Genomic DNA, 15147 nt, shown 5'->3' with positions numbered 1-15147 from the left:
TTTTGTGCCAGTTTGGGCGTTTAACTTCCATTCTTGTGCCAGTTCCGGCGTTTAACGCTGGGAAATCTGAGGGTGAATTTGAACGCCGGTTTGGGCCATCAAATCTTGGGCAAAGTATGGACTATCATATATTGCTGGAAAGCCCAGGATGTCTACTTTCCAACGCCGTTGAGAGCGCGCCAACTGGGCTTCTGTAGCTCCAGAAAATACGCTTCGAGTGCAGGGAGGTCGAGGTCAGAATCCAACAGCATCTGCAGTCCTTTTTAGTCTCTGAATCAGATTTTTGCTCAGGTCCCTCAATTTCAGCCAGAAAATACCTGAAATCACAGAAAAACACACAAACTCATAGTAAAGTCCAGAAAAGTGAATTTTAACTAAAAACTAATAAAAATATACTAAAAACTAACTAGATCATACTAAAAACATACTAAAAACAATGCCAAAAAGCGTATAAATTATCCGCTCATCAATAGCCTCAGCCCTAGTCAGAGAAGACAAAAAAGGGCAACATCCCATCTACTTTATCAGTAAGGCTCTACAAGGGGCTGAACTAAACTGCCAAAAAATAGAGAAGTTCGCGTATGCCCTTATACTCACTTTCTGATGACTCCGACCATACTTCCAGACCCACACCATCAGAATACGGACCAACCAACCTATAAAAGTTATCCTACAAAAAACCAACTTAGCTGGAAGAATCCTACAATGGGCAGTTGAGTTGTCTGAATTTGACCTTAAGTATGAAGCTCGGACAGCTATCAAGTCTCAATACCTGGCCGATTTCGTCGCAGAATACACCGACAGCCCAGGCACCCCCACTAACTAGAACCTCTATGTTGACGGCTCATCGAACAAAGCCGGGAGTGGAGCGGGTGTCATCCTAGAAAGCGACCAGGGAACCCAACTCAAACTCTCCTTAAGGTTCGAGTTTCCTGCCATAAACAACCAAGCCGAGTATGAGGCTCTACTGGCTGGTTTAAAGCTGGCTAGGGAGATTAGAGCTCAAAAGCTTACCATATTCAGCGACTCACAAGTAGTCACCTCACAAATAGAAGGGAGCTACCAGGCCAAGGATCCCACAATGAAGAAATACCTAGACAAAACCAAAGAACAGCTCAGAAAATTCATGGGATATGAAATCTGATATATACCTTGGGAACAAAACGCCCGAGCTAATGCACTTTCGAAACTAGCCAGCACCAATCCAAGGGGTAACAATAGAAGCCTCATCCAAGAAATACTGCAAAATCCGTCAACTTCAGAAGAAGAAAAAGTCCTAACCATATCAGGCCAGGACTAAGGGTGGATGACTCTCATAATCAACTACCTCAAGTCCGAAACACTCCCCACAGATAAAAAGGAGGCCAAAAGGCTAGTACGAGAAGTACAATTTTACACCATAGTGCACAACGTTCTATATAGGAGAGGAATCTCTATACCCCTCCTAAAATGCGTCCCAACCTCCGCTACAAGGGAAGTCCTAGAAGAAGTTCATAATGGCATGTGCGGCAACCACCTTGGGGCACGAGCTCTTTCCAAAAAAGTACTCCGAGCTGGTTTTTACTGGCCGACCTTGCAAAAGAAAATAATAGAATTCGTCAAAACATGCCCACCATGCCAAAAACATGCCAACTTTCATATCGTGCCACCCGAAGAGCTCATATGTGTCACTTAAACTTGGCCATTCACAAAATGGGGGCTCGACCTCCTCGGACCATTCCTCCAAGGATCAGGGCAAGTCAAGTTCCTCATTGCAGGAATAGACTATTTCACAAAATAGATTAAAGCGGAACCATTGGCCACCGCCACCACCCAAAGAAGTCAAAAGTTCCTATACAGAAACATTGTCACAAGGTTTGGGGTCCCATGCTCCATCACCACAGACAATGGCACTCAATTCACCGACACGGGCTTTAAGAACCTGGTAGCTGATCTGAAAATCAAGCACCAGTTTGCCTTTGTAGAACACCCACAAGCCAATGGACAGGCGAAAGCAAAAGGAGCTTGGGCTAAAGAGCTCCCGCAAGTCCTATGGGCATACCGGACAACACCACACTCCACCACTGGGGAATCACCCTTCCGACTCGCTTACGGAATTAAGGCAATGATTCCCATAGAAGTAGAAGAAGGATCCCCTAGAGTGATCCTCTACAACAAAGATACCAACTCCCAGGCACAAAGGGAAGAGCTCGACTTACTTCCAAAAGTCCGAGAAAGAGCTCGGATTAGAGAGGAAGCGCTAAAGCGCCGAATGGCTTTAAGGTATAATCAGAAGGTAATCCAGCAAAGCATCGCCACCAACGATCTCATCTTAATCCAAAATGATATCGGAGCAGGTCGGTCAGGAGAAGGAAAGCTAGCATCCAACTGGAAAGGGCCATACCGAGTCATAGAAGTACTAGGAAAAGGTTACTATATGGTGGCCGACCTCCAAGGGCGGGAGCTACTGAGGTCATGGCATGCCTGTAACCTAAGGAGGTACTATAGCTAGAAAAAGATCTCAGGCTAAGGCACACACTTTTTCCTAAAAGGTTTTTTAATGAGGCGCCAGGTCAAGATCTGAAAGATGCCCGTACTAGAAGGGTAAGCACTCGCATGTAATCATTCTTATTCATATTTTTTATCTTATTACTTGAATAAAACTTTAAGATTCCCTAAAAACGTTTCCTACCAAGACGCATTAATTTACGCTCATAAACGCAAAATTCATCACCCGACCAACAGAGATCGACAAGGTGAAGCGATAAAGCTCGAGTTAATGCAAGAAGTTATAAAAAGTAACCCATATAAAGCGACCTGACGAGGTCGGAGTAAAAATGGGATTACTAAAAATAACTTGAGAAGGCCCGACAGAGAAGTCGGACCAATAAAAGGATCACTAAAAAGGGGAACAAACACCATACAAAGGCTAAAAAGGTTGAAAAACCTAGCTCAAGGTGCTTAGCTAAAGGGTACAAGTCTTAAAAGGAGACACTACTTAAAAAGCGAAAGCACGACCTCAAGACGGAACTAAAAAGTCGTCCAAATAAACTAAAAAGAAAAGGTTCCGCATGAGAACACTACCTAGTCTTCTTGTTGTTTTTCTTTTAATTTTTGAAAATTTTGTTTTTAGTTTTCTAAAAGTTTTAAGTTCGAAAAATTTGTTTTTAATTTTCTAAAAAATTTCTAAAAATTTTGTTTTTCTTTTAATTTTCATCCAATGTTCCATCATCCCCACTAGCAATCGGTCAAAAGTGACTGCTGACAGAGCCATCATGATCCATTGCATCATGATTGAAAGTGAGGTGGAAGTACATGAGGTGATTCCTCAAGAATTGTATAAGGTAGCTGAGAAACCTCACACCAATGCAAGGTTGGCATTCCTACACCTCATCTATCATCTATGGAATTCAGCTGAAATTGTCATAAATGGAGATATCTCCATTGCAGAGGACAAGCCCATCACCAAGAAGACGATGGAGCAAACTAGAGAGCATGCACAAGAGCCTATGCATCCGCCCCAGCATGAGATCCCTGAGATGCCTCAAGGGATATATTTTTCTCCTCAAAGCTATTGGGATCAATGGCAAACTTCTCTTGGAGAATTGAACACTAACATGGAGCAATTGAGGGTGGAGCATCAAAAGCATTCCACCACCCTCAATGAAATAAGAGAAGATCAAAGAGCTATTAGAGAAGAACAAATGGCTATGAGGGAAGAACAACAAAGGCAAAGGAGTGACATTGAAGAGATCAAGCATCGCATTGGATCCTCAAGGAGGAGCACTAGCCGCCACCATTAAAGGTGGATTCATTCTCTTTTACTTCCTTTCCTTTTATTGTTTTTCTGTTTTCTATGTTATCTTGCATGTTCTCTTGTTCTTGTTGCATGATCAAGAATAAAAAAGAACTTAACTAGAAGAATCAATAATATCATCTGGATTCTAAGTTCCTAAAGAGATCGACACTTCTAACTTTCAATGGATAGTGAGATGCCAAAACTATTCAGAAGCAAAAAGCTACTAAGTCCCGTTCATCTAATTGTAACCGAGCTTCATTTGAAACTCTAAAATTTATTGTATCTTAATTTTCTTTTTATCCTACTGTATTTTTAGTTGTCTGGGGATAAGCAACAGTTTAAGTTTGGTGTTGTGATGAGCGGATATTTTATACGCTTTTTGGCAACATTTTCGTATAGTTTTTAGTATGTTTTGTTTAGTTTTTATTAAGTTATTATAGGTTTTTGTGTTAAATTCACATTTTTGGATTCAACGTTGAGTTTATGTATTTTTGAGCAATTTCAGGTAATTTCTGGATGAAATTGAGGAGTTGGAACAAAAGTCTAATTCAGAGACACAGAAAGCACTGCAGATGCTGTCTAGATCTGACCTCCTTGAACTCAGAAGAGCTTTTCTGGAGCTACAGAAATCTAAATTGAGCGTTCTCAATGGCTATGAAAGTCTTACTTTCAGAGCTTTCCAGCAATGTATAATAGTCCATATTTTGCTTTAGATTGGAAGGCCCAAAACTGGTGTTCAACGCCAGCTTCCTGCCCCCCTTCCAGGCGTCCATTGCCCAAAGAGCAGAGACCAGCGTCCAAACGCCCAAAGAGGACCCCCTAGCCAGCGTTCCACCCCCTAGAGACCTCATAGCACGTGGATCTCATCAAAACTCAGCCCAAATACTTACCAAGTGGGCCCCAGAAGTAGATCTCATCACTAAAAAGAATGTTTTACCCTTATTAGTCATTAGTTTAGTATTAAAGGGATTTGATTTATGTTATTCAAAAAAATCTTGGACCTTTAATCATCCACTTTACACATTTTTACCATTATATTTCTTTTCAGTATGAGTTTCTAAACCTCCTAGGTTGATGGGGAGGAGCCCTGCTGAGTCCAATGAATTAATAAAAGTATTACTGTTTCTCTTCAATCCGTGTTTGATCAATTCTAAGATGTATATTCGTTCTTCATCAATATGAATGCGTTGAACTGGCATAAGGTTATCACATTATACATGGGTTCAGAGTGTGTCTTTCATCGGACAATGATGAACCACCAGCTTGATTATACATCTCTCAAATGGCTAATCCATGACTTTGTTGGGGACTTCTCGAGATATTAGTTCAGCTGATTTACGGGGAGATTAGGATCTCTGTGGTAGAGGCTAGAACCAAAGGTGCAACATCCTCCGATCCGGAAGATTTGATCTTGTCTGTGACGTTTTTAGTAGGATCACCAAGGAGAATGAACTGCAGGAGCTTTACCCTCAATCAGAATGGATCTGCACTAACCTTGGGGTTTAAATCTGGAGGAGTATTGGCGGCTGCTCAAACCAGCGTCAATTACATACAGCATGCCATTAAAGAAATCATTCACAAGCAAAGAAAACAGTACTAAAAGAGTTAATTCAGAAAGACAAAGCAACTCCAATCCTCAACTATATTCCTATTACTAATTTCCCTTGAATCAACCCAACCAACAACCTTCTGATTTCACCTGACTAAGACCTGCAAGATAACCATAGCTTTCTTCAAACCACAATCCTCGTGGGATCGACCCTGAATGACTCAGGTATTATTTGGATGACCCAGTGTACTTGTTGGTACAGCTGTACGAAGGCGTGGAGATTCATGCACCAACTACCCAATATCAGACTCTTCAATTCTGCCAATGAGCTTACTGGCCGGGTATGCAACAGAATGTAATTCTCATACTCAAATGTTATCCCATTATCACTATTTCTCATACGGCAATTCGGATACACACTTACAACCAAGAAACTACTACTACTAGACATTTTTCGTTATTTTCAGAAGGAATAGATAGCAAAGAAGTAGTGAAATATTTGTGGAGAATATAAAGGGTTACAAATCCTTTTATAGCCGTTGGAAGTTTACCTTAACGTATCTTGTTTACACTGTAAACATTATAATTACCCACTTATCTCGTTTACAATTTAAACGAAATAAGTTAACATGTATCTCATTTACAATGTAAATGAAATATACGCTGCATTTATTCTCAGGTATATTTCGTTTACATTATAAACGAGATAAGTGATGTGATGCTTTTCGGTAAAAACGCTCGTAAATACATATTTCGGTAATTAATATATTTATTTTATTTATTTAAAAAAATCATTTTTTCTGTCTTATAATTTTACAGATATGCTACACATATAAGTCTTTTTGACTTACAAGTCTTACAAGTTAGGCCAAACCTAACAGAAACTACCCTCAGCCACAGAAGCATGTTAACACGCGCATCACGTTTTCAAAGCGCTCATTCACCATTATGAACAACTCTTCTTCTTCTTCCTCGATGAAAATCACAACTGTCATTTTTCTTCGCGTTTCTCCTCCTCCTCCTCTTCTTTATTCTTCTTCTTCTTCTTTGTGTTTCTCCTCCTTTTTCTTCGCGTGTTTCATCTTCATCATCGTGTTTCTCCTCCTTTTTCTTTTGATTTTGCAACAATATGTATTTTTTCCTTCTTTGTTTCATTTTTCCCTCCAAAAAATAATTATAAGAATATGAATAAGAAGATGAAGAAGAAGAAGCAGCAGAAGATGAGGAAGAGAAAGATGATCAGAAGAGTTCTGAATTATGCAGAACTTATCATAATAAAAATACACCCAAAATTTCCTAAAGTACACCCAAATATGTTTGTGTTATACCCAAAATTGCTGCAAATACAGAAATGAGTTATGCTACGTGTATACTAAAATCAGCTACCAAAGTCAGCCACTAATATAAAATACATACTAGAATACAAATATACATTGAAAATAAATTAAATCACACATGTATATACAAATACATTGGTGGATGATTTTAGTGGCTAATTTTAGTGTACAAATAGTATTTTTGTACAGAAAAATATTTCCTCTAATGCTGCATTTTTTTCTTATTCTTTTCCTTATTTCTTTCTTTATTTTAGTTAAATGAATGTAAGATCATCCACTTTTAAGTAATTTTGCAGTATTATATGTTTCTTCTTCTCCTTTATTTGATTTTTTTGTTTTTATTCTTGTTAAGAGAGTAAAATAAGAAGAAACTTGAGAAGGTAAAACCAAAAAGAAAAGATGAATAAGAAAAAAAGAAGAAGAAGATGGTGATAATGATGAAAAAAAAAAGAAGCAGCCGAACATGAGGAGGAAGAAGAGGAAGAGGAAGAGTTCTGAATTATGCAGAACTTATCAGAACAAAAATACACCCAAAATTTCTTAAAATACACCCAAATATGTTCATGTTACACCCAAATATCTTCATTTTACATCCAAAATTGTTGCAAATACAGAAATGAGTTATGCTACGTGTACACTAAAATCAGCCACCAAAGTCAGCCACCAGTATAAAATACATACTAGAATACAAATATACATTGAAAAAAATTAAACCACACAAGTATTTATACAAAAATACATTGGTGAATAATTTTAGTGGCTGATTTTAGTGTACAAATAGCATTTTTGTACAGAAAAATGTTTCCTCTAATGCTGTATTTTTTCTTCTTCTTTTCCTTATTTCTTTATTTCTTTTAGTGAAATGAATGCAAGTTCATCATCTTTCAAATAATTTTGCAGCACTATGTGTTTTTTCTTTTTTTTTGTTTGATTTTGTTATTTTTATTCTTGTTAAGAGAGTAAAATAAGAAGAAACTTAAGAAGGTAAAACAAAAAGGAAAAGATGAATAAGCAAAAAAGAAAAAGAAGACGGTGGTGATGACGATGAAAAAAAAAAGAAGCAGCAGAAGATGAGGAAGAGGAGGAGGAGGAGGATGAGGAGGAGGAAGAGGAGGAAGGGTTCTGAATTATGCAGAACTTATCAGAATAAAAATACACCAAAAATTCCTTAAAATACACCCAAATATCTTTGTTTTATACCCAAATATCTTCGTTTTATACCCAAAATTACTGCAAATACAGAAATGAGTTATGCTACATGTACACTAAAATCAGCTACCAAAGTCAGCCACAGTATAAAATACATATTGGAATACAAATATACATTGAAAATAAATTAAACCACACATGTATTTATATACAAATACATTGGTGGATAATTTTAGTGGCTAATTTTAGTGTACAAATAGTATTTTTGCACAGAAAAATGTTTCCTCTAATGCTGCATTTTTTCTTCTTCTTTTCCTTATTTCTTTCTTTCTTTTAGTTAAATGAATGTAAGTTCATTCTCTTCCAAATAATTTTGCAGCATTATATATTTCTTCTTCTCCTTTATTTGATTTTGTTGTTTTTATTCTTGTTAAGAGAGTAAAATAGGAAGAAACTTGAGAAGATAAAACTAAAAAGAAAATATGAATAAGAAAAAAAAAGAAGAAGATGGTGATGATGATGAAAAAAAAAGGCAGCAGAAGATGAGGAGGAAGAAGAGGAAGAGTTTTGAATTATACAGAACTTATCATCACAATAAAAATACACCCAAATATCTTCGTTTTATACCCAAATATCTTCGTGTTACACCCAAATTTATTGCAAATACAGAAAAATATTTCCTCTAATGCTGCATTTTTTTCTTCTGAATTGAACCACACCTCAACCACTTGATTGGATTCAAAAACAATAATCAATTTCGTTCTGGTTCGATTGACAATCTGAACTTGAATTATTCATTATATTTAACAACGAGATAACTGATGATGGAGGAGAAAGAGAAAAAGAAAGGAAGAGAAGAAAATCCAATGAAAAAAGAAGGAGGAAGAGGTGGTGTTGATAACGACGATAACAAAGAAGAAGAAGAAGAAGAAGAAGAAGAAGAAGAAGAATGTGCGCGCGTTGATTGAAAAATCTATTAAATTAAGAAGCGCGTGAAATCGACATGCTAGAAGAGGGGCGTCTGATGTGAAATAAAATATATGGACTTGTATGACTTGTTACATGACTTGTATAGGTAAAAAGTTTGTATGTGGAGAATAATTTATAATTTTATATGTTCAATCTAAAATAATTATAGAAATAATTTTAATGATTCTATATGTTCAATCTAAAATAATTATGGAAGTGATTTTATAAATATTCAAAGAACTTAACAGTATATCTAAATTTTAATAAAATGATTCTACTTATCCAATCTAAAATAGTTATGAAAGTGATTTTATAAATATTTAAAGAACTTAATAATATATCTAAATTTTAATAAAATGACTAGTACTAAAATTAAGTATATTTTTGTCAAACAAAAGAGCACCCTATTTCTACTTTGGCTTTACACGTGTATAAAAATTAGTTGTTTCATTTTATAATTTCAAAAGTAAACTCAAAATGGTGGAATAAGACAGAAGAAAACAAAACACACACACAAAGAAAATGTACATGTCATTGGATCTACCGATGGTTTCATATTTCTATTTTTTTTTTTAGAGGTTTATAATGGCGGTTAGTTTTCACATAAATTCCTATAATTTCTAAATATTTATGATAGTAGTCATATAAATCTTTATAATTTCTAGCGATTTATGTATAAATTTAAAAATTTTGAACTTTATAACAATTTATATAGAATATGTACAGGAGAAAAATGTAACCATTTTTCATCTATTGTAATTAGATAATTTTAAATTTTATTTTATTTAAATATGTAATTTACTTTAAAGTAAGTGTTTGGAAGGTTACCTAAAATGGTGATAAGGATCTGTACATGAAGTCTATATTCTTTCTAGGACAATATTCAATTTGTGTTAGAGTCAAGGTGCTGCCATCTAAATTTCTCATGAGAAGGTGGGAGTAGTATTTACAAAAAATTTCGATGCTTAAGTTAACAAGAATTTAAACATGTTTTCAGTAGACTGAATTCTAAATATACTTGAGATTTTATCAGTGTATTTATAATAAAAAAGATAACCATTTTTAATAGTAGATGACAGTTTCTTTTATTTTGAAAATTTATTGAGATCTCTCTTTTAGATAAAATAACAAAATAAAAAGAGATATTTGCCAAAGTAATTACTTATACAAATAAGTACGGTTAAACCACTCTTATCGTACCTACCTTTTTAGATGGACTTTTATTTTTGTTGGACTAGACTTTATATTCACTACAAGAAAAATACCCATTCAGCCACACTTTTTTTAAGCTACATTTGAAAAGCGTAGCCTATTCATAGAATAGGCTACGCTTTTCTCAGTGTTGCCTGTTTTTTAGAGAAAAGGAAACACAATTCTGGCATCATTTAAAAAGTGTAACCTTAGATATTATAGAAATCACTTATAAAGCGTAGCCGTATGTTAATATCTATGGGTACACTTTTATATCAAAGAGAGCGCTTTTTAAGAGTAGCCTATTTATTAAGTTTTGGGTGCGCTTCAAAAGTGTTGCCTAATATATCTAAGTGAAATGTCCAATAACACTTAAAAAATTTTTTGAATTTTCCCCAAATGATACATGCGTACAAACACTTAGCCAAATCAGAAAACATAACCCTTAGCCACCGAAAACATAACACTCGATCATCACTACCCTTAGTTTTTCAATTCTTCGCGCCACTCATCACCCCCAAATCAGAGAAAGGGATCGCCATCACTACTCAACACTCACCACTCACCACTCACCATCTCCACCAGTCACTCATATTCGTCACTCACCACTCACCACGCCATCACTAGTCTTCATCGTCGCTTCTGTTCGCTGCGCTCTCACATTAGGTAAAATTTTCCACCCTTTTCGTATCCATTCAGCCTCACTCACGCACTCTCATCCTCCCTCAACTCACACACACGAAAGAGAAGAAATCAGAAAAGGGGAGCACAGGAAGAAGAAGAAAAGAAGAGAGGAGAATGGAAGGAAGGAAAGAAAGGACGACGCCGCCTAGGGCTCCACCGTCGTCGTTGTTGTTGTCGAGAGCCAATGAGAGAGAGCTCGAGGAAGAGAGAAAACGCAATGGATGAGAGAAGAAGCGGGTGTTCGGTCGCCGCTGAAACTCCACCGCCATTGCTAGGGCTTCTTCCACCGCTATCATCTCCTCAAGATTCAGATTCCCTTATTCTCTTGCATCAATTTCTCGTTCCACGCTATCATCTCATCTCTCCCCGCTTTTCAGATCCTCATTAAATTTCTCATCATCTCGTTCTTCTCGCCATCATATCGTGGTCAAAGCCACCGATGACTCTTCCAACCTATCCGGTGATGATCCTTTTCGATCTTTCCCGTGGTTCCAATCCGACTCTGGTAATCTTTCCTTCTTTTTCCTGAAATTTCATTCAAGTAGCTGGATTTTTCTTTCACTAATTGTTGTAATTGAAGTTCATTTCAATTGCGGAATTTGATTCTGCAGCGCTAGTTGTGATTGTGCAAGTTGTGAAACATATTTTTGTATATATAATATTCAAATGTGTGTGCTTTTTTAGAATATTTGAGCTGAAATCTTGAAAATTAAAATTAGTTTTTGTTGAAATGAAATGGTGGAGCTTTTGCTTCTTCTTTTCGATGTTTATGTGCTCTAAGTTATGGTTATTTTGTTTCTTCAAGGCCTAGTGATTTTGCTGCTTTAGTTGAGTTAGGTATTCTTCAAGTATAATTTATAAACTTTCAGAGGATTTTTAGGTTATTGAAGGGTGCAGTGCTTTTTGGATTCATGGCATTTGGTACTTTTTAAGTTTTAATTGATCGATAACTGAGATTGCCTTCATCAGAGTAAGAAACAGAAGGCAGCAAAGAGAGGGAGAAAGAGAGCAGAACCAAGACGGAAAGAAGGAGAGACAGGACAAGTTCCTCCACTTCTTCTTCTACTTATATGAGTGCTTGCTTCATCTGGGTCATCACAGACACACACAAATAGAAGAAAGAAAAGAATGAAACGGAGTTGAGGGAGAAGGGAGGAGTGACCGAAACTTCAATTTTGTGTGGCTAGGATTTTTAATTCAAGGAAGAAGCACAAACAGAATTTTGAACTTCAAAAGAGGTAAGGGTTTGAGTGTTTAGAAGGATATGTTTGTGACTGATTGATGGTGCTGTTGGTGAATTGTAGGTTTGATAATGTTATTTGGGGTTTTAAGTTGCTATGTGCAGAATTTACTTGAAGGCTAAAGGCCATGTTTTATGATTGAATTAGTTGGTAGTATAAGTTGTTGTGCTTGAGATGGGTTCTGTTATAACTAAACCCAGTTGGATGATGATGAATGATGATTTATTATGTGAATGAATGATAGAAAGTACATGTGAAAATTCTGTTTTTAACATGATGCAGAAAAATGAATGTTCACTTGTGTATAAGCACTTGAAAACTTGGAAAATATTGACTCTGGATTTTTGGGACTGCGCTAATCACTCTAGCAACTTTGGTTAGTCACAAGAAAGTTGGAATTATGGTTTTAGGGGAGTTTTTGGCTTAAATATAAGATTTGGTATGTGAGGTTGTTGGAATTACTTGATGCAGAATTTCTGCATATTTGGCAGTGACTTAAAATAAATTCTGGTAATAGTCCAGACCACCTTTTTGGATAAAATTATTTTTCTGTAAAACTCAGGTGTGTCTTGAATGTGCCATAAAAATTTCAAGGGATTTGGCCAAGTGGTTTAAAAGATATGAATTTTTGAAAACAGTAGCTGCTGCAGAATTTTTCTGGTTTTCTGGTTCTGCAACATTGATTTCAAACCACTGGAACTTTTGTTTTACGTAACATTTTAAGTTGCCACCAAAGGGGTTTTGAAGATCTGCATCTTCACTTTAATTGAGTACAAATTTCATGTTCATATCTATTTTGTAGACTTAATTAAGTCACTTGGAAGCTGGGTTGCTTGCTGGAAATTCTAAACTGATTTATGAAAACAGGGCATTACTTCCAATGGAGAATTAATTAATCAAATGAAGTGATATGAACTTAAAACTTGTTTGTTTTGAAACTTAGGAAAGTTGAGTGTAATCTACCCAAAATTTAGAAGCAGCGGATTAGAATTGAAATTATTATGGATTTTATAAAAACGCTGCTGCTTGCTGTTTTTCTGAATCTTTACAAGTGCAGTAGCAGAATTTTAAAACCTTGTATAAAATTCAATTCTGGTCCAAATGTAGTAAAATATAATTCAAAGTAAAGGTTAGGATCTCTAGAGTTACTTTGATAAGAGAGATAGTCCGATAAGAGAGATAGTCCGTACGTTAGCTTTCACAACATAAAAATCACCCAACAAGACAGCAAGGTGCTGTTCCAAAAAAATATGATTCTTAGTTTTTTAGAAACTTGAGTTCAATACGAACATGTGGACATAAAGTTTGCATGAATCTGAGTTCGTTTGTGATATTAATCGTTAGATAGAAAACCGGTCGCCAAAAGGGTATTAGGCTAAACAAGCTAAGAAATGAATAAGAATGTACGATAGATGGTATTCATTTGGATTGTTACAGGTGTAATTTATTTGCTAAGTACTATATTGCTAATTTGTTTCAATGATTTCTCAGAAATTCAATGGGTTCATGAGGATAGAATTACATTGTTCACCGCTGATGGACTGGTGCAGATTGGAGGCTCCATCACCCCTCGCCATGTTAGCTCTTCAGATGTATGATTTTATTATGCAATTTCATTAACCATGCTTGTTGGTGTTGGGGTTTTAACTTTTTAGGATTTATCTTGGATTTATCTTGGCTTTAAAGAGAGAAGACCTAATACAAAATTTACGAAATCGCTTAGGAGTTATTTGATTTGGTTATGACTTATGAAAACACTTTGTTGTTGAATAGCTTAATATAAACTGGTTTTCTTTTGTGGTATAGGTAGTACCGAAGACTATTGGAAAAGATAGGATGCTGCTCAAGTAATGGCTCAGGTTGAGGACTTGTGTTTTCTTCACTTTGCATCGATCTGTAGAATTTTTCTTCTACAAAATTCCTCAGCTGATTAAGAATATATAGTTATTTTGTTTACTGACATGATGGTGTTTGTGTTGTTGTAGTTAGTATGGGAAGGACTTGGACTCGGAGGAGGGACAGATGTCCGAAACTGGGGCAGGTAGAATGATAAAACCGATTGTGCTCTTTTGTGTCTAATGAATTTCCATATGAACTGCTTCTTTCCTTGTTTTGCAGCCTGGTTTATCAGGCTATTTCAATAGCAAATAATGCATGCTGGGCTATTGGAGAACTTGCAGTTAAGGTATGTAATGTTATGTGCTACATTCTGATTAAATTTTGTAGAATTGTATTGTGGCTGGAATCTAATTGGCTTAGTCAGAGTTATGTGCATAATGTAGTTTTAAACTGTTAGTTTCAAAAGCCAATTAGGACAAATGGTTCTGCTCTTTGTGATTGCTATTTGACTGTTATCTTTTAATTTTCCACTTATATATTTTTGTCTTATGAATTTTTTTTGTCTAAAACAACACTTGTTGGCACAATTGACAATAAATGTATGAATTTAACTAAATTTAACTAAATGTACCCACCGTATATTCACATGTTGGCACAATTGACAATAAATGTATGAATTTAACTAAATTTAACTAAATGTACCCACCGTATATTCACATGTTGGCACAATTGACAATAAATGTATAAATTTAACTAAATTTTATAAACAGAAAGTTTAACTTGTTTCTTAAAAATACTTATTTGTAAATGTTTTACTATTCTATTCTATTTGTGTTTTGAGGGAACTTTTTTAAGTTGTCTTTAGACTTTATAAGTTAAAAAAGGATTCACTTGGTTGCTGGAATTGATTGCAGATTTGAGTTATTTTCTGTGGTCACCACATTTTAAAGCAACAGCTCAAAGAAAAAGCGACAACTTTAAAAGATGAATTTGGAGACATGAAGGCCAAACAGTAGCAACAAGAGGAAGAGATTCATGGATTGTGGAATATGGTTTAGTTATTAGAAAATACTTATGTAAGATATAATATTTTAGTTTTTCGTAGAGTATTAGTAGTAAATTCTAAGTGGTCTCTTGCTTATTTTGATATGACTATGCTTAATTTGGTGTGAGATGTATGAATATTCAAAATTAATTTCATTTTAATATTTTTGGTTCTTTATAAATATATTTTGTTTACAGATAATTTTTATTATTTAAATAAATTTAGTATAATTTTATATTTATTTTTATTTTATTTTATTTAATTCATTTAAATTATTAGTGCTGAAAAGCGTAGCCTTTGGTCCTGGACAGCATCACTTGAAAAGTGCACCTTATTCCTAAACGCCAAAAGTGTAGCCCTTGGTA

At 35.5% G+C, this 15147-nt stretch overlaps 2 protein-coding genes across 4 annotated transcripts in view; both read left to right on the top strand.

Moving 5' to 3' along the window:
- The window catches only part of LOC127748446 (uncharacterized), a 31761-nt gene extending 18012 nt beyond the window's left edge, over nt 1-13749 (top strand). The window contains exons 2-4 of the mRNA XM_052262987.1: nt 11035-11162; nt 13390-13490; nt 13705-13749. Of these exons, the coding sequence (XP_052118947.1) occupies nt 11035-11162; nt 13390-13490; nt 13705-13749 (274 nt within the window). The remainder of the gene's footprint in view (nt 1-11034; nt 11163-13389; nt 13491-13704) is intronic.
- On the top strand, nt 10954-14083 carry LOC107493363 (transportin-1; the record flags this gene model as incomplete). 3 transcript variants are annotated; one of them, XM_021124574.2, is given in 6 exon segments in its annotated part: nt 10962-11162; nt 11538-11895; nt 13390-13490; nt 13705-13757; nt 13884-13939; nt 14017-14083. In XM_021124574.2, coding segments are annotated over 3 exon segments (132 nt in total), but the record flags the coding sequence as incomplete, so codon positions are not given.
- Between the last annotated feature and the right edge of the window lie 1064 nt (nt 14084-15147).

The sequence above is a fragment of the Arachis duranensis genome, chromosome 6 (genome assembly GCF_000817695.3).
Source record: "Arachis duranensis cultivar V14167 chromosome 6, aradu.V14167.gnm2.J7QH, whole genome shotgun sequence".
In the NCBI taxonomy this organism is placed as follows: domain Eukaryota; kingdom Viridiplantae; phylum Streptophyta; class Magnoliopsida; order Fabales; family Fabaceae; genus Arachis; species Arachis duranensis.
Note: the sequence above shows the minus strand (reverse complement) of the source record. Positions and strands in the feature narration are given on the sequence as shown.